Source organism: Lepisosteus platostomus, chromosome 3, assembly GCF_059453375.1.
Source record: "Lepisosteus platostomus isolate fLepPlt1 chromosome 3, fLepPlt1.hap1, whole genome shotgun sequence".
Taxonomy (NCBI): Eukaryota; Metazoa; Chordata; class Actinopteri; order Semionotiformes; family Lepisosteidae; genus Lepisosteus; species Lepisosteus platostomus.
In genome coordinates this window covers 72,649,707-72,674,680 of record NC_142613.1, presented here as the reverse complement: position 1 = coordinate 72,674,680, position 24,974 = coordinate 72,649,707, and the positions used below count along the sequence as shown (strand labels likewise).

The window sequence follows — 24,974 nt, the reverse complement described above, 5'->3', positions numbered from 1 at the left end:
CATTGCTATTGGCCTTTTGATTAAATTCAGTCTATAATGAGCTGATGTGTGTTCCAATATTTGGAAAAGTGCCCTAAAAATGACTCAAAACAGTAGTTGTACAAGATGTTTTCAGCATAACCCCTTAGTAAAGCAAGGTGCTGTAGTGTAGCAGAGCTCAATAATTCCTTTATACCCTTGGGTTACAAACCCAAGAGCACCGCTGCAGCAGGCCAGTTTTAGCAGTGAGGCTTCACCTCCCACGGTGTAAAGAGAGAACCAGAGGAAGAGGAGCTTTCCTGGTCTGAGAGAGAAGCCTTCCCAACCACGGTCTCTTTTTGTCCAGGGCTTCTGCCTTCCCCAGGAGCTGATGGACGACGGGTCAGGGGAGGGAGCCCCACAGTTCCATGACTACGAGGGAGGAGGGATCGGGGAAGGAGAGGGCGCGAAGGACATCAGCGACAAGATAGAGAACGAAGAGCAGGTGAGGACACCGGCTTGAGCTACTGGTGACCGTGTGAGGAGTGTCTCGGCGCTAAGCGAGATGAAGCAGCAGGGAGAACTGAAGTACACCCTTCCGGTTAACTCTGGGCATTTCTCACAACTGTAATTTTTGGAAAGAGTTGTCTTGTGTTTTTTACTTACTTTCTCATTGCTTTTATTAGCACACTGACAAAACACCAGGATGTTCTGGAATTATTCATTAAGAATACAATCCATGGGTTTGGAAAGGTGCTTTATAAATGCAAATTTTATGATGACGACGACAACGATGATGATTATTATTTTTTTATTATTAAGCACCTTTCCAGACCCGAGGGCCCTTTTAGATTTGAAACAGTAGCTTTCATTTAGAGAAGAACTCAGTGCGTTTTCCCTGCTGAACTAAAACAATCGCACACAGGTGGAGGACACGTTCCAGGAAGGGCAGGAGAAGAAGGAAGAAGACCAGGACAGGGCGGATATCAAAGAGGAAGACAATGCCATTGAAATGTCCGAGGACTTTGATGGAAAATTACATGATGGAGACCGCAAAGAGCCAGGTTTGTAGATTTTTGAAGAATTGCAAGAATAAGCGAAGAATAACTGCGAAGAATAAGCATCCTGACTTTTTCTCTTTCCTGTGGAGTGGTAAATGGAAACAATGAATGATCTAAGGATAGAGTTTTGTTCTTTAAATGTTTTTTTAAAGTGTTTTACAACTTTGTTGTGTGAAGACGTCAGCCAGTGAACACTCTTGGCTGAGTAGTTTGAACTCTGTGATCAGGGCACAGGTTTGAGTCCGGTCACAGTGCTGGACAGATGCGACTACAGTTTCCCAGGCAGCAAACTCGCAAATTAGTCGAGTCCCTCTAAGGGCAGGATGGTATAAGTCAGCCAGGGTCTGGCTGGTGTTTTGCTCACTGTACCTTGAACTAAATCTCGGACATTTGGTGATTGTGCCCTTTCTGTCGCTGCTCCATTGTCATGGAAAGCCCAACCTCAACCTGCAAGAGAGAATTTCTTTCCAAATCCAAACTCAAAACTCGCCTGAGTGAGTGTAATTGACCTACATTCCATCTGTATGCTTTTGTTTTTTACTTATTATTGTGCTTTTTTATTAGTACAGCATCCTAAGGTTTGGAAAGGTGCTTTATAAATAAAATAATAAATGAATAATAATAATAATGCTGGCATTCGGTGTTGCTGCTGGTGAGGGGAACAGGACAAAGAGGCGATTGTAAATTTATATGGAAAAAAATCGAATCCAATTTTAGAACCTGAAATTAAATCATGCTATAGGACTGTTTCTTTCTTTAAAGCAGCACTTCAAATTAAAAAGTAAAAAACTGACTTCTGTTCTTTGATGTGAAAACGGCTCTCGCGTTCATGGCCAGTTTGAGGTGGTCTGTTTGTTGTTTTTGACCAATTACCATCTTAGCTATAGGCTGAAATCCAAGTGAAGAAAGTTGTCAGGATTCAGACTAATCACATTATTTCCTTTTTATCTTGCTGGCTTTGTTTTGTTTTGTTTTTTTAATCTGGGGCTCTAAGTTTTGTGAGTTTTAGTCAATGTGAGCAATTTCACTCTGCAGTTTGATTCCTTGTAGCTTTGTAACAGATCCCCCTGACCAGGTGGTAACGTAACCAATTGGTCTGCACTTAAACCCAACCCCGAGGGCGAGAGAGATTAGATTTCAGGCAAAAATAGCAAAGTCTGCGAATAAACCCAGCCTGGGGGACTGACCAGCCCAGGGAACCAGTCCGATGTTACTCCGCAGCCTCCTCAGAGCTCTTCCCTCTACTGCCCGTTGAGCTCCTGGTTAGAGGCCCTCACCTGGTTGTCTCGCTCTTGCCCATCTTCTTTCTCACCAGCGGCCCGGCGGGGAACAAACCGAGGCTGCTACTTGGTAAAAAGAGTCTCTACCCGACTTCACTCCGCTTGAAGACTGTAGAACCTTTAAATAAACGCTTTCTGAGGATCTCACCCTGATATCTTTCTTACTCGCTGTGCAGAGCAACTGTGAGGGTCTTGACAGACCAGCTCTGACTCCACACTAACAAGGAGTTTTAGGGCGCTGGCGCCCCCCAGGTGCAGCCGATTTCCTGATTTCCTTGTGCGGGTGCAGGGGAATGTATCACTGGGACTGGTGCAACGCCGCCCTCTGGTGGCGTAACCCCCAGTTACGCCTCGAGTGGGGTGGAGTGTCTTGTTCTAAGCGCCTTTCTGTTCCTGCAGGGGAGGAGGAAGAGGAGGAGTCCGAGGGGGAGGACGAAGAGGACCTCGATAAGAAGATGGGGGACCTTGGGGAGGGGGAAACAGACAAACTGGATGAACGGCTGTGGGGAGACGAGGACGATGACGATGAAGACCAAGATGGCAGCGACAAGGAAGAGGAGTTTGGACAAGGAATGGATGAGGTTAAACAGAGATGGTTTATAATATTATACGTAATCTTGATAAATTGTGTTTTGCTAGCTGTTTTCAATAACGCAGAATTAATCTTTTTCTAAAAAATGTTAGAACTGCAAGAAGTTTTGACAACTTCCAAGCTAGTTCTATTGCCATGAAATCTAGGCAACATGAGGCCAGGCCTCCATCTTGGCCACAAATTCAGCCATGTGGACCGAAATTAAGAAAGAAAACAAACGCAAAATCCTTACGATTCCAAATCATTTCCACTTAAAAGCCTAGTTACTTATTGTTTCGGTATAGCAGTAATTCTCTTATCTTCATTGCTAGCGGAGGTGAAGAGAAGGTTCTAGTATTTCTTGGATGTGTTGCAGGGGCAGTCTGAGCTCGTGGCAAAGGATGACAACATGGACGCTGGACAAGACAAGGATGACAAGAAAAAGCAGGAAAAGGAGGAGGAGGAACAAGCAGACAACAAGGAAGGAAAGGAGAAGATCCACGAGCAGCTTGATGAGGTACCACACCCCCCCTGCCTTGAGCCCCTTTTCACTGAGAGGGCTTCCATGCACATAAAAAGATATCCCACACCGGTTCTGTACCGCCTTCCACGTGGTGGTGTAATCTGTCTCTGTGTTTGGTCCGGGGGGGTCGTTGACGTTCGAGTCAAATGTAGTCCCGGTGGGACTGGTGCCGAGAACGTGTTCAGTGGCTGCAGGCGGTGTCCGGGCGCCTCGGGGCTCACGGCGTGTCGGCTCTGTTTGTGTCGCCCAGCGGGAGTACGACGAGAACGAGGTGGACCCTTACCACGGCCAGCAGGACAAGCAGCCGGACACCGAGGCCATGAACCTCCCCGAGGAGCTCAACCTTGACCAGGAGGAGGACGAGAAGCCCGGAGAGGAGCAGGAGCAGGGCGAAGGTGGGAGGAAAGGAGGAAATGGCTATTACAGGCAGTAGAAACCAAAGGACAACACTAATGGGGGGATGTTTGCTCGTAACCATGCGCATTATTTTAACAGCTTGATCTGCTGCTTTTTAGTTTAGCTCTTTTCTGGTGGCCGTTTCTCTCTGCTAACAATAACTGTATTGACATGGCAGCCCCTTGCTCCTCTTGTCTTTTTTAGAAGACAATCCATTTGATATAGAGGAGAAACCCATGGAGTTGGAGGAGAAGGAAGGGGCTGTGGAGGAGCAGGCGGGAGAGGAGCCCCAGGAGGCCCAGGGAGAGGAGCCACAGAAGGAAGCGGAGGAGGACATGGAGGAGGGGGAAAAGAAGGAGGAAGACCAAGAGCCTGAAAGAGAGGCTGCTGCAGAGCCAGATGAGGAGCACGTTGGAGAGGAGGAGAAAGAGAAGGAGAGCGATGCTGGCCAGGAGGATGAAAAGGGAGACCCTGCTGCTCAAGGCCAGCAGCCCAAGGTCTGTACCCCACTTGTACTTTCACACACACATTGCTAAGGTTCATGTTGGAGGCAGAGAAGGGGCCCACAGTCTTTCAGAAAGACATTTCATCACATTGTCAGGATCCATGTCTTCACAAAGAATTGCGATTATAGCTGCAGTTGTGAATGCAATTCATAACTGTGGTGTGCTACTGGAGTGGCAAAAACAGAATCGAGATGATAGCCATTATGCTTTTGCTACAATTATTTGATTTAAATTCCCATCTTAAATGGAACATATTTCCACCTTATGCTGAGTAAACGTGTCTGACTGATTGTTGTACTGCGCAGTATAAAACTCGTTTAATCTTTCTTCCTAAGGGTTGCTGTTCCCTTCCTGATGAAGTATTCTCACCTGGAATTATGATTAACTTCCTGATAACTCTGCTCACAGGGGGAAGAGGAGGAGGCCACTAAGGAGGATGAGGAGCAAGACCTGCCCGAGTCTGCAGAGAGGAAGGAGCACGATGCAGATGGGCAAACCGGAGAGGAGAACGTGCAGAGTGACACTGCTGTAGAGCTGGCTGGAGCTGCTTCTGAGAGAGACCAGGCTAAGGAGGTAGACCTCCCATGATGCTTATCTTCAGTCGGGGGGGTCACTTTGGTTCAGTGTGGCTCATTTTGTTCACCTCACTTAACAGTTCCACTGAGTGCTTTTAGAGAGTTTATCTGGGAGCCAGGCCTCACTGACACTCGCATTTGGTTAAGGAGTGGAAGGTTTTTCACTGATTGTTCACAGATATCCCATACTTATAACGTGCAGGATCAAGACTGACCACACGTGGTGGAAGCAAACTGCTTCCACATTTTCATTACAACCTGGAGACCGATTAGAATCGTCCCAAAGAAAGGAATCTGGTCGGAATGTGAGTCTTGGAAGACCCACTACTTCGCCAGTCCTTTCCAGACTGATAAATGGAAACATGCCGTTTTAAATCTGTTCAAGTACATCAGATTAAAGTGTTTTTTTCCTTCTTATTCCTGGTGCTTAGGACGTGGGAATCAATGACTTTCTTACATGTTTGTCCTGCTTGTGGTAAACAGGAGCATGGCAGTGGGGCTGCCGATGCGAGCCAGTCAGAAGGTCATGAATCCAAGCTGATGGCCAGAGTCTCCTCCATTAAACAGAGCAGGAGCAAGACGGAGGTAAGAGATATTCCGGAGTCATTGATGGAAGGACTTGAGAGTTTCTAGCTTTTACCTGTTCTCCTTATGCACGTGTAAACAAATGGTCTGAAGCAAGCATCCGTTTATAAAGGAAGTCTGCTACCTAAGTTCTTGCCACACATGCAAGATGGCCCAGATCTCCTCTTGAAACTAGGTTCACACCATTCCCCTCTCAATGACCGACTTATTTCTGTGTAGTCTTCTCTATTCTCATGCAGGTTTTTTTACTTCACACCTTTCTTCACCCCTCTCCACTTTCCACTTCCTGAGTGGCCTCTCTGTCCCTCCTGCTTCCTCCTCTCTCCCAGCTTTTGTTCTCCTGTGCTATTTTATCTTCGCTGTCTGCCCTGTCTTTCTCACACCTGAAGAAGGCTCCACGGCCGAAACATTGCGTTTTCTCTCTTCTCTTTTCAGCATGGAATAAACCTACTACTTGTCCCTTTGCAGATCTCCCCTTGCCTGATGTTCCTTACCTTGTTTCTGGACCAGTGACTGCTCCATATGACAATAGAACTACATTGTGTTGGAAATCAGTTTCATTTTCTGAAAGAAAACACTCTTTAAATCTTTTCACTTCCGAGGGCAGATGCCTTACAAGAGGGGATGTACAACTTGTAATTTGTGTAGAAAGGTAGAACGCTGGTAAATGGCAACATAATGACTTTATTTTAAATTTTTTGGTTCGAGATTGTCTAGGGGGAGATCCTTGGTTTTGGCTCAAAGCGGCTGACGGGACGAGTGTTTTGTGTTTTAGAGTTTCAAGCGGAAGCCGGGGAGGGCGGACAACGAGAGGTCCACAGGAGACCGCAACGAGCGGGTCCACAAGAGGCTGCGCACGGTGGAGGCCAGCGCGGAGCGGGAGGAGAAGAGCGCTCCGCCCGAGGGCCAGGAGGAGGCTGACGTGTACGAGCACATCAGACAAGGAGAGCAGGCCTACGACGCACAGACCTACGGTGAGACGACTCGCCGTCCGTCGTGTTCTTCGGATGTGCAGTTTCTGTGTCCTTTCTTTGTACAGGTTGAGAAAATCCAGTTCATTTGGCATCTAAAGAGGGATCATTGGATGTGTTTTTGATGTTGAACATAGTGCAGTTCGTCTCGTCGGCATGCCAACCAATGAAAACTGTCCAGAACAATCTTTTATTTTGTTCTGAGCTTCGTGACGTGGTTCTAAAATCTGAAAATGATTCAAGTTTTTATTTGACTTATTTCTAGTTCTTCTGCCGAGTTGCTGCACTGTGATAAAGGATAGGGCTTGGACAGGGGCTAATTATGCACTGTGGTGCCAAAAACCACTGCAGCTCATTCAAGCAGAACAGAGAACAACACAAAAACCTTTTTGTAACCTAGGATGAAGCACCGCAATTTCATATATGTCAAAACAAATGTATGTTGAGAAATGCTTATTATGACCATCTACGATAATGGAACAGGTCCGTTCCATGCAGAAAAGAAAAGACACAATGTTTCAGCTACTCCAAGTGTGAGAAGGCATGGAAATATCATTTACCTGTTCCTCTGCACCATGCGCATTCTGCTGCCACGCAGGCACGAAGAGAACCAGCGTCTGAACTGTCAAGTTCAGAGAGGGGGTAAAAGTGAGGTTTGAGCAGTAGTGTTGAAAGCTGTTAAGAGCACAGAGGATTAAGAGGAGAAGGAAGCCACACACAGAAGATGGGAACTAGAGCAGAGGGGGGCACACACGAGGTGGTCAGAGAGGAGCAGGGCGAGCGGCCTGAGCAGAAAAGGGACTCGAGAGCAGAGTGGGGGTTATTTTAGGTGCCTGCTCCCAAGTAGGTGAGAGATGTTGAAACGGAGAGTCGGAGCTGGTGATCTGGACAAGATAAGTGGGGATGGGATCTGAAACGCAGTGAGGTAGACTTGTGATCCAGGGGCAGAGAGTAAGAAGGGCAAGACCAGGCCAGCAGTCGGGTATCATGGGAGAGGGCAAGGGAAACAGAAGATGCCTGTGCAGTGTCATAATGTAACAGACGGCCTCCTTCTCGTGTGTATTCAGAATCAGAAGGGGCGGTTTTCAATCTGTGTTGTCTACTCATATCCCAAGATGTTGCCAGTACTGAACAACAGAAAGCTGAAGGAGCCAGCCAGGAGCCAGAGCAGGAGGAGGACGATGTTGCCATGGAAACGGAGCAAGAGGAGGAGCATCTTCAAGAAGTGAACGCCCAGGAACTCAAGCCAGAACAGAACCGCTCCACCTCTACTAGACCACAGGGTACGCTGGTGTTCCCCAGAACCCGTGCACAGGGGTTCTCCTTGTGTTCTACCTTAAATCAGACAGTCTTGTACAAGTTCTGTGTTTTTAGTTTACAAAATTCAGACGCATCAGGGTTTTAGTCTTCCTTCAGCCCTGATTAATCTTCACGTTTCAGGTGTGGAAAGTGGAGAGCTGGAGAACCAGCCCTTGGGAGATGAAGATGAAGAAGAGACCATGAAGACTGAGGACTCCCAAGAAGACAAGTCGGAGGTCCTGCCAGATAGAAGCTCTGAGTCCACAGTGCACACTGTCCCCGAGCTCCTGGAAGACCAACTGCAGGTATTCCCACATTATAACACAGTTACTGTGTCAAAATCATTCACATGCTTTTTAAAGTACTCATTTGGAAACATAAAGTACAGTTATGTCACACCAGCCGTAATATTTACTTTGGACAAAATAAATGGAGCAATACAGGCTTTCACAGTCTTGCTGCTACAGCGCTGCAGGCAATTAACAAACAAAAAAATTCACTGCACGTGTGTTTTCTTTTTAGGGAGATTTGGTGTCGTCTGGGTTCATTATATTGAATTAAAAAATCCACTTAATACTGTTCATCAATATTTTCTTAAGTTTCTATCTGAGCATTATTATTTGTTGAAGGAAGACTGATCATGAATTTTAATCGGCAAAGTCAAGCCTACAGTGATTTCGGTATACTTTGTCTGATGAGCACTTGGAAGTAATCAGCCAGTTTATATTGTAGCGGTCACCCTTTCCCCACGTGGAACACGTGTGACAGGGCTACTGTCTGCTCCAGAGGAGAGCTGAGAGAGGTGCTGGTTAAATAATGTTGCCCTGCTGATGGGGCACACAGACAGGCACAGGGCAGAAATCAGGAGCAGTACGTTTGTGAAATAGTTCTGGGTCTGTATTTTGGGATTAGTCCTCCTTGCATTACAAGAAAGCATGGAGAGTTCATTCTCCACTCACTGCCATTTCTTTGTGAGTCTTGTTAACCTGAACTCTGAAATAAACACATTGCCACTGGTGCTGACTGTAACCCCAACGGCTGTTGTAGACTGAGGTGAGGGACCCCGAAGAGCTGAGGAAACAGCTGGAACAGCAGCTGGACGCCTGGCAGAAACTGCCTCCTGGAACCCAGGATGAGGTACATTTTTGTTTTTTTTTGTAAATGCAGGTTCTGAAGGAACAATATAATGAGACATTCAGATTTTTCTATATACCAGAAAAATATTGAGTTACGTGGAAGTGCATTTAAAACGCAAGAACAGGAGAACAAGAACACCAGCCTCCTCCTGGTCTCTTTTACCCAAAGGGTTGTGGGGGTGTGGAACAAGCTGCCCAGCCTTGTGGTTGAAGCCGATAGCCTGGCTTCTCTCAAGAAAGGGCTGGATGAGATCCTTGGTTCGGTTAACTTCCTGTCCCCACCTGGGCTGGGTTCTGGGGTGAGCGAGTGCTGATGCCGTGTCTTCCCTGGGCCGGTGTTCACCGCAGGAGCGCGCCGCGGCCGAGATGTGGCAGCAGTATCAGGCGTTGACCTCCCCCCTGTCCCAGCAGCTGTGTGAGCAGCTGCGCCTCATCCTGGAGCCCACGAGGGCCGCCAAGCTCAAGTGAGATCTCGCCTGTCAAACAGAATCGTTTCTGGAGTGCTTTTTAGAATGGACCAATGTCTAATATTGTCAGCTTTGTTTAGAAAACATAATTCCGTACACTTATATAGCGCTTTTCTGGACACTCCACTCAAAGCACTTTACAGGTAGTGGGGATCCCCTCCATCAGCAATAGTGTGCAGCCCCACCTGGATGATGCGACAGCAGCCATAGTGCACCAGTACACTCACAACACATCAGCTATCAGTGGGGAGGAGAACAGAGTGATTAAGCCAGTTCAGAGATGGGGATTATTAGTAGGCCATGATTGGTAAACGCCAGTAGATAATTTGGCCAGGACACCGGGATAACACCCCTACTCTTTTTGAGAAACACCCTGGGATTTTTAATGACCACAGAGTCAGGACCTCGGTTTTACATCTCATCCGAAGGACAGCGCCTGTTTACAGTACAGTGTCCCCGTCACTATACTGGGGCATTAGAGCCTACACAGACCCCACTAACACCTCTTCCAGCAACAACCTTAGCTTTCCCAGGAGGTCTCCCATCCAGGTACTGACCAGGCTCACACCTGCTGAGCTTCAGTGGGCTGCCAGTGGTGAGCTGCGGAGTGATAGTATTTTTGTGGTTATTTTATAGTATTTTTGCAGTTGTCATGCGTAATAGTGGGTTATCGCTTTGTTTATCGTTTCTTTTTTTGCTCGAAATAGGGGAGATTTCCGGACGGGGAAGCGATTGAACATGCGCAAAGTTATTCCGTACATTGCCAGTCAGTTCCGGAAGGATAAAATCTGGCTGAGGAGAACCAAGCCCAGCAAAAGGGAGTACCAGATTTGCTTGGCCATCGATGACTCTTCAAGTATGATAGATAACCATACGAAACAGGTACGGGGCTCATGACGCAGTGCGCTTCTTTTTCTTTACAGTTTCCATTTTCAGATGTATTTCTATAGTTTATAGACTCAAAAGCATATAGAAAGTTACATTTTTGCAAAGTAATGCTATGAAGATCCTTGCTAAGCCATAGAAAGTCAATTGCAAGTTGGAATATAGTTTATTTGGATGTGTAGTGTGTGTTATATTTTGTCAGGCATTGTCATTGAGAGTTGTTTTGTTGGAAAGCGCTGGTTCTTGTGTGCAGAAAGAGACCGGAGCTCAGTTTTCCGAAGGGCTGTTCGGGATAGAGGCCGATGCTGTCCGGTGGGAGCAGTGCTGCAGCCCTGTATAAGTACTGTTGTTTGCTGTTTTGCAGCTGGCGTTCGAGTCCCTCTCGGTGATCGGGAATGCTCTCACTCTCCTCGAAGTCGGACAGGTGTCTGTGTGCAGGTGGGGCGGTGCAGTTCCATAGGAACAGGTCACTTTCTGCTTGATGCAAAAGAACACGATTAACTTATCTGAATTGATTGGATCTTGCCAATGGTGGCATGGCTGTACACTGGTTAGCGTCGCTGCCCTGGGTTCGGTACCAGACCTGAGTTGCTGTCCGTGTGGAGTCTGTATGTTCTGACCTTGTCCATGTGGCTTTCCTCCCACACTCCAAAAACACAGTGGTAGGTTAATTGGCTTCTGGGGCCTAGGGTGTTGAGTGTGTGCGAGTCTGAGCCTTCCCTGTGATGGACTGGCGACCCCATCCAGGTTGTACCCTGCCTTGCGCCCGTAGCTCCCCTGCCACCCTGAACTGGAAGAAGTGCTTAGAACACGGATGGATCATGGGGTCGAGAATGGAGTTGGTACAGTGTCAAGACTAGGGCGCACCACTGTGATTAGAGCTGTGTGTTTCCATACCGCAGCACTGTGGGTATAGACAGTCTCGTCAGGCTGGACAAGTGTGCAAAGGGGTGAACTGCTCAAGTTTTTTATAGCAGAGGAAGACGAGATATGCCCCCCTTCGAGCTTCCTCTGAATGCTATCACCCACAAAGGGCTGTGTTCTGGTCAAGCTGCTCGCAACATACACACCTGAGCAAATACGTTGCTCTTGCAGTAAGCCGTGAAATGTCGGGCCATCGGTTTAATGTTGGTTTTTTCCAATCCTCCTGTAGTTTTGGAGAGACCGTACAGCTGTTGCACCCATTCCATGAACAGTTCAGTGATCAGTCTGGAGCCCGAATACTGAGACTCTGCAAGTTTGAGCAGAAGAAGACAAGAATAGCCCAGGTGAGTACAGCAGATCCTCTCCCGAACAATCTGTCATCTCGCCTGCAGCAGCTAGATACTCTTATTACTTTACACATTGCTTTTCAATGACATTTCTCGTTTCTGCATGTGTGTCTTGTATAAATGACATCAGATTGATGCTATACTGAGCGTAAGGGTGTATTTTAGAATTTATAAAATTGCCTTCAGTTCAGATTGTGTTTATAAAGGTGCCTCCATCCCTTCCCAAACTGCTGGTGTTACATCACATTGAGTGCACACTATTGTGCTCACCCTGTCAAAGAAGTGAAGAGCCATCGTCTGCTAGCATTCTGTTTTTTCAGTATTTCCTGCAGGTGGACATACCATTTAGAATTAATATAATTTTTTGAGCTGACACCATTGAAAATTGAACAACAATATTTGAATTGTATAAGCCCTCTGTTAAAAAAATATCTTCTAAAATCACCATCTACTAAAAACATTCTAGCACTTTTCTGATAAGGTCCATGTAAACTTTGTTGCTTGTTTCCATTTCTTCAGTTCTTGGAAACCTCAGCCAACATGTTTGTTTCAGCCCGGCAACAATCCCAAAACAGCAGTAACTCAGGTGAGTTGTTATACATTTAAATAAGTTATATATAAATATAAATATATATATAAATATTGCAGTCCACATTCAAAACACAGGGCTTATTTGTAGATGGTGCACAATGTTATCTTGCCTTTAGAAAATCCCAGGTGCTTACTGCCACATTCTGATTGTTTGATTACCTTGATGGTAAAATTACAGATCTGCATAGTAATGTAAATACATAAGAAAATTGTATTTTCTACATTTTTCTGTTAGAAACGGATAGTGTTCATTCATAGATGAGATCCTTAGATCACTTACTATTTGCTCTTAAAAGTACCTTACTCAGCTACACAACAATGGCTTGTTCCAGGCACCCACAACCTTTTGTGTAACCTGCTTGTTCTCAGCGTTTACTATAATTCCAACTTCTGTTTTCTGGTTCATATTTCTCAGTACATCTTAAAAAATCACAGTATGATTGTCAGCTCCATTAAGGGCTTTCAGCACTTCAGCCACATTTGTCTGGATTTGCTCACCCAGAAGGAGGATGTGCCTACAGTTACACTCCTGACTGTTACCTCTCACATCTGCATGATGGTGCATTATTTATAATAATAATAATTGCTTACACTTATATAGCACTTTTCTGGACACTCCACTCAAAACGCTTTACAGGTAATGGGGATCCCCTCCACCACCACCAGTGTGCAGCCCCACCTGACAGCAGCCATAGTGCACCAGTATGCTCACCACACACCAGCTCTCAGTGGGGAGGAGAACAGAGTGATGAAGCCAGATGGGGATTATTAGGAGGCCATGATTGGTAAAGGCCAGGGGGAAATTTGGCCAGGACACCAGGGTAACACCCCTACTCTTTTTAAGAAAAACGCCCTGGGATTTTTAATGACCATAGACAGTCAGGAGTCAGTTTTATGTCTCATCTGAAGGGCGGCGCATTTTTACAGTATAGTGTCCCCGTCACTATACTGGGGCACTAGGACCCACACAGACCACAGGGTGAGCACCCCCTACTGGCCCCACTAACACCTCTTCTAGCAGCAGCCTTAGTTTTTCCCAGGAGGTCTCCCATCCAGGTACTGACCTGGCTGACACCTGCTTAGCTTCAGTGGGCTGCCAGCTGTGAGTTTCAGGGCGATATGGCTGCTGTTTCATGCCTGTTGGCTCAATTGCGCTTTTTCGCGAGCTGAAAAGCGTCTTGAGATGGAGACTGTGACTCGTCCCGCAGAGACGGCCCAGTTGCTGCTGATCGTGTCGGACGGAAGGGGCCTATTCCTTGAGGGGAAGGAGCGCGTGACGGCCGCAGTGCAGGCGGCTCGCACTGCCAACGTCTTCGTGATTTTCGTGGTGCTCGACAATCCCAACTCCAGGGTAAGCGCCGCTGCACTGCGAGTGTGACAGAATGAGATTCGGCTGACTTCAGATCTCCATCCCTGCGATGTCACGAGGGCAGGGAAGCCGTTCTGTTTTTCACAGAATTCAGTGTAGTGAAAATAAGAGTGGCCAGGTTTTGTAGTGCTGATATTTTCAGTATATTGGGAGTGAGACATACTGCTCGAATGACCGCAAAGGGTTTTATTTTTTCGGGAATGAGAAATGCTGTGAATGACACCGTTTTCTAATTTACAGTTTACGGTCTGTAAAGAAAAAAAATATTTTCATGTAGTAGAACCTTCGCTGGTTCTCTGTGAAATGTTGTGGGGAAAAAAAAGTGTTATTTTATTCCACGAGGACAACTTAACTAGTAGTGTCACAGGAACTGGTATGAAAAGACAAGAGAAAACGTTTCAGCTGTGGAGCCTTCTGTCATGTATTAAAATGTGCTGCCTTATTCTTATTTAACCAATGTTTACTTGTCTGAATGATGTGAACGCTGTCTTTATTAAAAAAGGCTTTAATACATTGCTTTGTGGCAGAACACAAACATCCTTCAGTTCTCTGCCATGAAGGGAGATGGGTTTTTCAGTGGGCTAACTCATCATGGGTCTTGCTTGTCCCTGCAATGGCCTTTCCTTCCGTCCTCGCTCCAGCTGCCCGAGGATGACAACACTCACTGCTGTTTGTGTCCTGCAGGACTCGGTACTGGATATTAAAGTACCCATCTTCAAAGGCCCAGGAGAAATGCCCGAGATCCGCTCCTACATGGAGGAGTTTCCTTTCCCTTTCTACATCATCCTCCGAGACGTGAATGCGCTCCCAGAGACGCTGAGCGATGCCCTGCGGCAGTGGTTCGAGTTGGTCACCACCACAGATCAGTAGCCTCTTCATAAACCGTGTGGGCCTTCTGTGCATCTGGGCGGCTGCTCTCCTTCAGAAGCAAAGTCCTGGTACATCTGCTGCTTATGTGCCCTTTGAGGTGTTCACGAACGAGCTCAACTTCTGTTCACTACCGCCGATCTTCTGCCTTTTCACTTTCCTTCAAATGCATCGGAGAGGCAGATGCATCAATCTGGGCGTCGTTACAATTTTAGCTCTTCCCAGGGGATTTGAAAAACGCGATTCCCACAACAATGCAATTGTCACTATTCCCTACACAGCAAAATTTAGTATTTTCTTTAACAGTAAGATGTTTGTGAATCAGGTTACATAGTACTAGAAAGCAAGTGCCTTGTCACCTCAAAGGTGTGTTGTTCCTTACAGTGCATCAATAAGTTCAATAAAGGCAAAACATGATATAAAGAAATCAGCACGTCTGAAGGAACAGGAACATGATCTGCGTTTGTGAGACTATTGTACAGAAATGCAATGTATTACCTCTATTGTATGTGTTTTGCAAATAATGGAAGTGCAAATAGATAATGTATTAATGCAGTCTGCATTAGCAGCAGTTATATTCATGTTTGTAATCAGCATTACTGTTGGTAATGCAGAATGTGAAACCAGATGGAGTTAAAATGCACTAGAGGTTTTAAGTACAAGTTGCTCTTCAATTCTGATGGGAAAATGTCACTGTTTACCTTAATCAAATTGCAATGCTGTGCCTTCATTTATTTCCACGCAAGAGTAATGAACATTTAATTTGCCTTGAATAATGATAGCAGTAATTACCAAAGCACCTAAGAAAGGTTACCAAATGAGCAGAATTCATACTTTAACCAGATCAACATTTATTTTCAAAATACAGTAACTGTAGTGCTGGATATCATTATTCAAAACCTAATTTAAAAGGTTGAACTATGTTTTGTCATTTTTTTTAGTATGCAAACTGTATATTGCTCAGGTCAGCAGGAGAATAGCAAGGTGACATTGCAATACCGTGAGCACACTAACCATTAGTGTGTACCCTTATCAAAGACTGCTTCATAGCATGCTTTATGGGACAAAACATTCGTCAAGATTATAATAAAATATTTCAATGAGCTGCCTTGTCATTGCTGTTGTGAACTGGTTTCCTGTTATTTGTTTTCATAAGCGATGGTTGAATTTACTGGAAGAGTAAATTGTGAGACTGCTTTTATGGCTACCCCAGAATCAATAGGGCAACATAAAATGCTGTATCTGCACATGGATTTACAGAATAGAAATTGTTAATACAACAGCAATGTTTATCACTACACTATTGTGCCATGCAGCCTAAACACATTTCTGTCTAAATGAATGTCAGCGATTTTAAAGGAGCAGCTGAGAAGACCAGAAAAAAAAACACGTAGAAACACAAAACAAGAGAGACCATAGAGGAAAAATGAGAAGAAACTGCAGGAGACCGCCTCCTTCAAGAGACCCGAATCTCTAATATGATCACTAAGGACTAAGGAGTAAATCTAAAGTTCTCACTGTTCAGTGATGTGCTGTTCTGAAAAGGAAAATACGTTCCTGTTTTTTTAGAGCACATTTTAAAGAGAAATGTAGTTCTAAGCAGGACTTTTTCTCAGATAAAACATGGGTTACCTTCCTTTCCTTCTTCTTTCTGTTGAGGGTCTCGACAAGCAAGGGGCTCAAAGCAGGATACACCTTGGGCAGGACGGCAGTCTATCGCAGGAGACACACACTCACACCTAGGGCTAATTTTCTAAGAAACCAATTAAACTACTAGTATGTTTTTGGAGTGTGGGAAGAAACCGAGACACCCGGAATAAACCCCCATGAACATGTGGAGAACATACAGACTCCACACAGATAGCACCCCTGGTCCAGAATTGAACCCAGGGCCTCGGCGAAGTATAGCACATCTTTTCTTTTCCAGTTTCTCACTGTTCTCCATCCTTCACCCGCACGATATCTAGTCCTTGCTTTCATTTTGGAATGACTAGAGCTCCACATCTTATATACTGCTCCACAAACAAAACACACCATTACAAACACTGCAAATTTCAGTCCTACGTCATCGAGTGGACTCAGAAACTCGAGACAGAATGTTTCTTTCTAAGAAACCTCCTGCATCTAAAAAAAAAATTAAAATGTCCAAGATGAAGGTAATGTGAATCAAAGGAACACGTAAAGGTTTATTCCATGCTGGAAAGAAAGCAGATGCAATGTTTAGGCTGTGGAGCCTTCTTCGAGTGTGTCCTATGGAATCAAAGGTTATGTTTTACAATACAAACACAATCCCAGTTTCTGGACTGCATAATTGAAGTTCACCTTTGAGGTCAGTCCCGCCCGGTGATAGGAAGATGGAGATTGTTCAATGTCTGCTAGTGTGGGCGCCGGTAGGTGGCGCTACAAGGGGAGCCGCTCAGTCAGTTACCCTTCCCTCCACAGCAGGGCGCCGTTGTCCCACCTTTTTTTTTGTGCGCATTTCTATGGTAGCTCGAACGTCACGTGTTTTCCTAAAGCGAGTTTGTGTAATGTGTGTTGTTGGGATATGTCATTGGAGAAAACTTGAAAAAATAGTTGAAGGAAAAAAAAAAGAGGTTATCGGTCTACATGGCAACTTCACGATTGCCTCCAACAGCACTAACTCTGAAGCAGGTGAATAATGAAGGACGCGGTGAAAGTATCCGTAAGCGGTTCGGCAAGGTCACAGTAATTTGCCAGCGAGATTTCTTTTAAAAATAAAATTGTAGTCAGGACATGTCAAGTATTTTTCTCCATGCAACAGAAAGAATGTATTGCGAATCCGTGTTCTTTCCGATGAAATGTGCTGAGTTGGCGAGGATAAAAGCATTAGGTTATGCTAGTTTACCGTTTGACTGGAGGCTTGGCTTTGTGTTTTTACTGCGAGACCCCCCAGAGCGCACTTCTGCCTGAACCTCGCTGCTCAGTGGGGATGCCGGCGACTGCGGCGGTTTGTCCTGTCCTGTTAAGTCGTGTTCAATGTCCCAGTTCATACAGAGACAGAAGGTGCTCGGTCTGTACAGGAGCATGCTGAGGACTATCCGGAGGGTCCCTGACGCAGCGGACCGACAGTATCTTCAGAGCTGGGCAAGAGAGGAGTTTCGGAGGAACAGAGGTGCGACGGACCAGGTGCGGACTCGTCTCCTCAGTAATTACACAGACATGCTTTAAGATGTCCCTTCAAACGGCGACGGTTCAGTGATCTTAACTTAATCATTTTTGCTCGATGAGGACAGAGCTTCGACGTAGTTCGCATGGTAGATGTTTTTGGTATCAGCTTGCAGTATATATTATTCCTCTGACTTCTTGTATGCCCTGTCGCCGATAATTGCTGCTGATCACGAGGGACATCGTCATTACAGAGGCAGAAGTGAACAGAACATCTTTGGAAAAATAAACCCGTAGGAACCGGCAGAGTGGTTTTTCATATCGTGTCGAGGCTGATATACATGACACCGGGGGGAAAGCATTGACAGAAAACCGTAAACGGGTATCGCCCAGTAAACCTTCATGGTAATGTTCACACCCACACCAAACAAACCCACAAAGCGTTTTCTGATTAGGAGTTGCTCAGAGTAGTTTCCCGAACAAAGATAAAGGGAATCCAGCTACATGTAGATATCTCTTTGGGACACACATGAAAGACTCGGGAGAGATTTCACTCCCTTTAAGCATGGCCGGTTCCGTGTGACAGGATGAGATTTTGAGGCATTATTAAAGAATTTACTTTGCTGAACACTTCCACCCCGATGTGATTTTTCTTTCAGGAGATAAAACAGTGCAGCACTTACAACCTCATAGCTAAATAGCACAAGGCAAATATAATTATTCTATTGACGCTGTACTGTACAGATGCACAGGTGTTGTGTTTCCGTGGTGCTGAATTCTACAACTCTTCTTGGTCTTCTCCAGGATGCGATTCGAATGATGATTACACAAGGGAACATGCACCTCCAGGACCTCCAGAAGACACTTCAGCTGGCTGGAAGCTAGCAGCGCCGAGAAACTCTGGGACTGGGACACTTTTTTTGACAGACTGTTGGAGCGTCTTTGTGACTTTGTTGACTGATTTATTTATTATGGTTTGGTTCAACAGAGGAAGAAATGGAACATTCCAGTCTGCTTAGCTGTGCAGGTTGTTATAATCAGCTCTTGATTATAACAAAAGAGAGTAGTGTAGTTTATCGCCATATGTACCCGTACAGTGGAATTCTTAATCACACTGATCTCTACGGACATACACTGTACAATAGACAACAACACACAATGTAGGCGAAAGGAACAATATGTAGTAGTCAGACCACAAAATTGGTAGACTATGTAAAAAGTTCATAGTGCAAACATTTGAAATACTCAGTTCTACATTCAGATAGATTATTAAAGAATGTTTGAAACTGGGTGGCATGGTGACAAAGGGGTTAGCATAGCTCCCTTATAGTGCCTGACACCCTGGTGCCATATGTGTGGAGTTTGTATGTTCTCCCCATGCTTGTGTGGGTTTCTTCCCATAGTCCAGACAAAAAAAACCTGAAGTCCATCTTTAATGTTTCTAATAAATGCATAATTAACAACAATTGGATATTTTAAATCACATTAATGGTAATCACTTGGCTTTAATTGCAGTAATTTTCCAGTTCGTGTATGGCGCAAGGCTCGTGGCCACACTGTTCAACCATGCCTCTCCATGTCCGTCTCTCCTTGCTGCTTGAATGGATATTCGTCTGCTTCATTCTCCTGTCCAGCCTTTCACGCAACGAGACCCAGTACTGGCTCCATGCCTCTCTTGGCTTTGTGGGGGTTGTAGAAGAAACCCTTTTCTCCACAGACCAGATACAGAGTGTGACCCGCAGAGATGCTGAATGGCTGTTGCTTCAGTCATGGGTGGAGAAGACAGGACAAGCAGGGCGAGCAGAGAGAAAACCACAGAGCCATAGTACCAGTGCTGCAGAGAGCTTGTTCAGGACATCCGTAAGACCTCTCCAGACCTGCCAGCTTGCAGTGGCATCAGTAAAAGATCAGTGAGGGGTTTGCTGTCCCTCCACCCAGTGTTAGTTCTCCTATTAGATACTGTGGGGCTTGGTGAATCATTAATTCTTCACATGCAAGTTAGCTCCATCTGTTTTCTAGTGCTATTCTGCTTTTGCATATGTCAAGTCAAAGTTAGCAGTCACAGGTTTCTTCACCCATACTGGAACCAGCAGCTGGGCAACGCTAAGGTGCAGTTAACGTTGCCTGGAGAAACAGATTATACTATATGTATCTTACTGTACAAGCAATTCCTTTTAGATTTGTGAAGTCAAGAGCAAGCAGTTGCTATTAATTTAATTCCATCCCTATAAGGCAACAAAGTTGCTCACTCTGACTTTAAGCATAAGGTGGAATTATGAGCCTGTTTAGTCTACTATGCTTTGTGAAGAGCTACTTGCTGTAAAAGTCATTTCCATAATTTAGTCACAGTTTCACTTAATAGCCAGCAGCCATATCACCCTGCAACTCACAACCGGGAACCCACTGAGGCTAAGCAGGCCTGGTCAGTACCTGGATAGGAGACCTCCTGGGAAAAACTAAGGTTGCTGCTGGAAGAGGTGTTAGTGGAGCCAGCAGGGGGCGCTCACCCTGCGGTCTATGTGGGTCCTAATGCCCCAGTATAGTGACGGGGACACTATACTGTAAACAGGTGCCGTCCTTCGGATGAGACGTAAAACCGAGGTCCTGACTCTCTGTGGTCGTTAAAAATCCCAGGGCGTTTCTCGAAAAGAGTAGGGGTGTAACCCCGGCGTCCTGGCCAAATTTCCCATTGGCCTTTACCAATCATGGCCTCCTAATAATCCCCATCTCTGAACTGGTTTCATCATTCTGCTCTCCTCCCCACTGATAACTGATGTGTGGTGAGCGTACTGGTGCACTATGACTGCTGTCGCATCATCCAGGTGGGGCTGCACATTGGTGGTGGTGGAGGGGATCCCCATTACCTGTAAAGCACTTTGAGTGGAGTGTCCAGAAAAGTGCAAGCAATTATTAATTAATTATTATTAATGACACGATCATCTTGAAAGGTTTTCCTTGTAAGGAAACGACATTTGAAACTTTATCCTTATCACCATGTGAATGAGGAAAAGAACATTTCAATGGGCATGTCAAAAACAAATCCCTTGATTAAAGAAATGCAACATTTATTTATACAAAACGTGGTTAGTTTTTTTTAACATGGTAACACATAATTGTAAAATTGAGATATGATCTTCCTTTTAAAGATACAGTGTTGAAATGTGAAAGTAAGCTTATATCTGCATTTCACAGTTTTTCATACTTGTATTAAAAACACAGTTCCCCTTGTATTATACGGTATGTGCAGTCCATAAACTCCACAAGAGACGAGGGAATGCCTAAGGGTTTCACCTATATAGAGGATGTACCAGTTTATTCCAGTATTTACAGTTTCACATGCCTCAAAATACCTTTTTTCTAAAAGTTCTGTAGATATTATAGGATTGAAATTGGTTAACAGCAGGTAGGTTAATTCCAGATGGATACGGAGTAAAGCAGTAGTTTAACAGTGGAATGTTAAAAACATCTAGCAATTAACATTTTTGTTACATTTCAAAATGCAAATTGAACTGAGAGAGGTAAAAAATCTGAGAGAGATTCCAGTAGATAATAGAAATGGTGCTCCATTTTATAAAAAAAAACCTCTTAAAAAAGGCAGGAGGAAGTGTTCTAACACTAATGCAACCTGCTTTTCAAACGCGGTTCATTATCATTATGAAGTGAAAGCTACATGCAGGAACCTCATATTAAGTTTATTTTTGACACTTGTTTTAGTGTCAATGGCTGTTTTCGACAAACTTTTTTCCAATAAATACCTCGGTTTGGTTTTACATTCACACGAGAAGACTACCGAGTGGAAAACGAGGAAGAGGGCACATCGTCTCAGTCGGTTTTCCTGGAATGACCTTTTGATGTGCCGAAGGCAACCGGCAGGTAAAAATTGTATTTGAACAAAGAATGGGTGCGTTTGTTTTTTTTTATGTGTTGCCTTTCTTCTGATGGGAGTTGCCAGCGGATGTTTGATGCCACCTGTCGAAAGTCGGGGAGCACGCTACCCTTGCCAGCCCTCGTACTCGCCCTCTTTCTGTGCCTTCGCCCTCAGCTGGCGCAGCTCGTCTTCCAGGCTGCCGATGCGGTCCAGCAGGGCCTCTCGGTCCTGCCAGGCTCTCCGGTCAGCCTGGGAGCGGGCCTCCTCGATCTTCCTTTCGTACCACCTCTCCATCTGCGTGGAGACGGCCTCGAAGAAGTACTGCGTGATTTCAAGCGCGTGCCGGGTCTCCCGGGACTGGCCGCCGGAGGGCGCCTGGGTGCGGCCTGCCTGGGCCTTTGGCGCGTCGGGCCTCGCCTTGCCGAGAGGGGTTTTCTTCCCATGTCTTCCCCTCTCCTTGCTTTTCTCCTTGTCCCTGTCCCTGTCCGGCCTGCCGCAGCGCCGCTCGGTGGCCGGAGAAAGGCTGCTCGACCTGCGGAGGCGGCTCTCCGAGACCTGCGGGTTCGCCCCCCGGGCTTGGCACTCCGGCGGCTCCGGCTCGCGCACTTCCAGCGGCGGCCTCTTGGGGGCAGCAGAGGCCGGGGCCCGCTCCTTGGGCCTCACGACCTGAGGAGATCCCGGCTGGGCTGCGCCAGAGAACTCGGGAACATTTTGCTTGTCACCTACACACATAACACACACAAAACTGCTGATAAATGTGGAATTACATGAAAGTCTATTAGTGCGTAATGTCAAGACGAGTCTAGGTTTGTTTAACTATTAACAAATGTTGTGGTATTGGTTACACTCTGCTCTCCTCCCCACTGATAGCTGATGTGTGGTGAGTGTTCTGGCGCACTATGGCTGTCATCACATTATCCAGGTGGGGCTTCACACTGGTGGTGGTGGAGGGGAGTCCCCATTACCTGTAGGGCGCTTTGAATGGAGTTCCAGAAGTGTAAGCAATAAATTATTATAATGACATTACTGTATTTTCCATTATGGGTTCATAATAATGGCACATTTCAAACAGTTTCATAAAGCTCTAGTTAAACGGGAATACATTGATACAACCTGTCATGTATAATAATGCAAAACTCTAATCGCTCCAAGGTTTATGCTTCAGTACTGCCGCCACATTCAATATTTAAGAGTCGTGGGGAAAAAATGCAACGAGTCTTTAAAACAGGCAATGACACACTATAGTTTTGAGCTTAAAAATCCGTCTTTCAATGTATTTCCTTTTGCTAAAAATGATGAAATGTATTCGTTGATGTACTCAGAAAAAGTGCTTGATTAATACTATTAATGAAGACTAATTATTTGGTATCCGTACGATAAAATGTCGTATATTATTAGAGAAGTTCGGTACCTGGAGAGCTGTCTTGCTGAACCACAAAGTACTGTTTCCCTGAGGTCTCTTCTGCCGCGGGGCCCACGCTGGCTCCCCCTGCGACGCTCTCCTGCGCGACACGCTGGCTCTCCGGGTCGGCCCCGCCGGCCGACGCGGGCGGGCTGGCCTTTGCGTTCCTGGAGTCTCCGGAAATACGCACCTCCATGTTCTGAATCTTCGACAAGCACCAGTTTTTAAGTTCGTTTACCACGGACGCCTGCTCGACAGAAACAAAAAAGCCGTTCGGTCTCCATCCATCCATTTTCTAACCACTTTATCCAGTCCAGGGCTGTTCCAGATAAAAAGGCTCAGTTCTTTTAGACCGCTAGTATAGGACAATCATTTAAATCTTAAATGCATCTAGTTGATGTGTGCAACAGTGTAACAGAGACTGTTTCAAATTGTAGAAGAATTTGGAAAAGTCAAAGGTAAGAAACTCTGAAGTTGAGTACTGGACAGCTGTCGGACCATATTTCCTTCAAGTGCTGAATTTTCTGCCTTCTGCTCATTTGTTGCCATTAGCCACCAAATGCACTAGATGACTGATGTCATTTCCTGTCATTGATGTCATTGAAAGATTAACATTATACATAATATTTCATTATTCCTTTATTCCTTCCCATTCATCTTTCTTCATAGGAATGCCAACCTCCTCAGCCTGTGACCAGGCCCTCAGCCCGGCAGCTTGAGCCCCGTTGCTTTCCAGTACACTTCATGATTGAATTCCTGAGTGCTGTTATTCCCCGTGAAACACATTTCACATGCTCTCAGCTGCAGTCTACCATCGCCAGAAATGTCTTACGTTCCTGTACAAAACAGCCAAGGGACCAGACCACCGCGGCTCTCGCGATCTCGTTTTGCGACACGCGCGCATCTGAACATCTCGAACAAAGTGCGCTCAAATCCGCGGGCCCGCCGGCGTCGCTCGCTGTCCGTTACCTGTTTCTTCTCCCCCTCCAGGCGCTCCAGCCCCGCCCTCTGGTCGATGCGGTGCAGACACTCTGTCCTCTCCGCCGAGATCCTTTCTCCCGTCATTTTTTCCAACACCTTCATCTGGGAAAAGAAGACACGGCAAAATCTTTTCCTTCAGCTTTATTCAGCGGGAAAACTCTGAGCCCCAGACTGAGCTGTAAAAAGTTTTTTTTTTTTTACTCCTCCGCCGTGACAAGGTGATTTTCCCATCCAGTGGTGTTTGTGTAAGGCTGTCCCTCCCAGTCCAGGACCTGAGACAGTTACACTCTCAGACCCTTCACCGACTTACTCATCAGCATTTGCATTTGAACTGCTGGTTCTCAACTTTTAAACCCGTTGTGACTTGTGAGTGAAATTAAAACCCAAACTTGTGACTGGTAACCAGATGCAAATCTTCCGATGAAGCAACTTCTTAGATCAATTAAGGGATCAATGATCTTATGAAGGTACGATGAAATGAACACCAGCAGCTGTGTGGATCACCAGGACCAGGATTGGGTACCACTGATGTAAGGTGTCTGCCTTTTCTTTGAATTTGAGTCTTGTCAGATCGCATTCTGTGTACAGGATGATGTGTATAGGACGATGTACTAACCTAGAATCTACAATATGGATGGATCCACATCATGGGTCTTGGTCTATATAAACTGTTGGGAAGTAGCATTCCAATTCATACCTAAAATCCAATTAAAGTCTAGATTTTTTTGTATAAATAACGGCACTGTTCATTATAAAATACTAGGAGCAGACTAACTAACACCAGACTGGTAGACCCACAGTAAACCCTTGTCAGCAGGGCCACTGTTGTGCGAGTATTAATTCTAAACACTAGTGGATGAGGGGAACCCTGTGGAAATCATCTATGGGACACCAGGAGTCCCCAGAGCCCTGGCTGAAAACCTCGAGTGTACCTGATGCTTGTTCTTGGAATCCAGTTGCCCCAGTTTGCTGTTCATCTGGTCCTGCACCGTCTGGATCTCAGACTTCATCTCCTCTTTGGTAGCTTCCAGCTGGTTCTCCAGTTTGTTAATTAGGGGCTCACAGCGACAGCCGTTTATTGGCGCCTGCAGAAGGAAAGAGAAAACTTTTAAGCCTTCGTGGTCCACACAGGAACACGCCAATCTATTTCTGGTGAGGAACTGAAATATAATCATTTCAAACAATGAAGAAACTAAAGATTCAATTAAAGTACAGAATATATCAGGTGGACAAAATTGGTCACCTTTGGGGTCAAGTAAAGAGGGTCCCTATTATACAGTAACTTA

The 24,974-nt window shown here is 45.6% G+C and overlaps 3 protein-coding genes and 1 pseudogene across 6 annotated transcripts in view; 2 read left to right on the top strand and 2 right to left on the bottom strand.

Moving 5' to 3' along the window:
- mdn1 (midasin AAA ATPase 1) overlaps positions 1-15,414 on the top strand; it is an 80,724-nt gene extending 65,310 nt beyond the window's left edge. Inside the window, exons 84-102 of the mRNA XM_088626750.1 lie at positions 326-463; positions 884-1,022; positions 2,699-2,880; positions 3,247-3,387; positions 3,644-3,788; positions 3,994-4,286; positions 4,704-4,868; positions 5,354-5,455; positions 6,231-6,429; positions 7,542-7,709; positions 7,867-8,030; positions 8,773-8,862; positions 9,210-9,325; positions 10,036-10,210; positions 10,578-10,651; positions 11,367-11,481; positions 12,004-12,070; positions 13,284-13,426; positions 14,129-15,414. Coding sequence (XP_088482876.1) covers positions 326-463; positions 884-1,022; positions 2,699-2,880; positions 3,247-3,387; positions 3,644-3,788; positions 3,994-4,286; positions 4,704-4,868; positions 5,354-5,455; positions 6,231-6,429; positions 7,542-7,709; positions 7,867-8,030; positions 8,773-8,862; positions 9,210-9,325; positions 10,036-10,210; positions 10,578-10,651; positions 11,367-11,481; positions 12,004-12,070; positions 13,284-13,426; positions 14,129-14,314 — 2,802 coding nt within the window. The 3' untranslated portion in view covers positions 14,315-15,414. The remainder of the gene's footprint in view (positions 1-325; positions 464-883; positions 1,023-2,698; positions 2,881-3,246; positions 3,388-3,643; positions 3,789-3,993; positions 4,287-4,703; positions 4,869-5,353; positions 5,456-6,230; positions 6,430-7,541; positions 7,710-7,866; positions 8,031-8,772; positions 8,863-9,209; positions 9,326-10,035; positions 10,211-10,577; positions 10,652-11,366; positions 11,482-12,003; positions 12,071-13,283; positions 13,427-14,128) is intronic.
- Positions 15,415-16,777: 1,363 nt separating this feature from the next.
- Positions 16,778-18,903, top strand: lyrm2 (LYR motif containing 2). Its single transcript, XM_088626772.1, has 3 exons — positions 16,778-16,963; positions 17,318-17,458; positions 18,242-18,903. Exons 1-3 carry the CDS (start codon positions 16,919-16,921, stop codon positions 18,320-18,322), a joined length of 267 nt encoding a protein of 88 aa, XP_088482898.1. The 5' UTR covers positions 16,778-16,918; the 3' UTR covers positions 18,323-18,903.
- Positions 18,904-18,942: 39 nt separating this feature from the next.
- On the bottom strand, positions 18,943-19,283 carry LOC148675427 (insulin pseudogene; annotated as a pseudogene).
- Positions 19,284-20,485: 1,202 nt separating this feature from the next.
- The window catches only part of LOC148675426 (ankyrin repeat domain-containing protein 6-like), a 54,376-nt gene continuing 49,887 nt past the window's right edge, over positions 20,486-24,974 (bottom strand). For all 4 annotated transcript variants that reach the window (XM_088626761.1, XM_088626762.1, XM_088626763.1 and 1 more), the window contains 4 exons: positions 24,621-24,773; positions 23,677-23,790; positions 22,717-22,954; positions 20,486-22,027 (listed from right to left, as the gene is read on the bottom strand). In XM_088626761.1, coding sequence (XP_088482887.1) covers positions 21,429-22,027; positions 22,717-22,954; positions 23,677-23,790; positions 24,621-24,773 — 1,104 coding nt within the window. In that variant the 3' untranslated portion in view covers positions 20,486-21,428. The remainder of the gene's footprint in view (positions 22,028-22,716; positions 22,955-23,676; positions 23,791-24,620; positions 24,774-24,974) is intronic.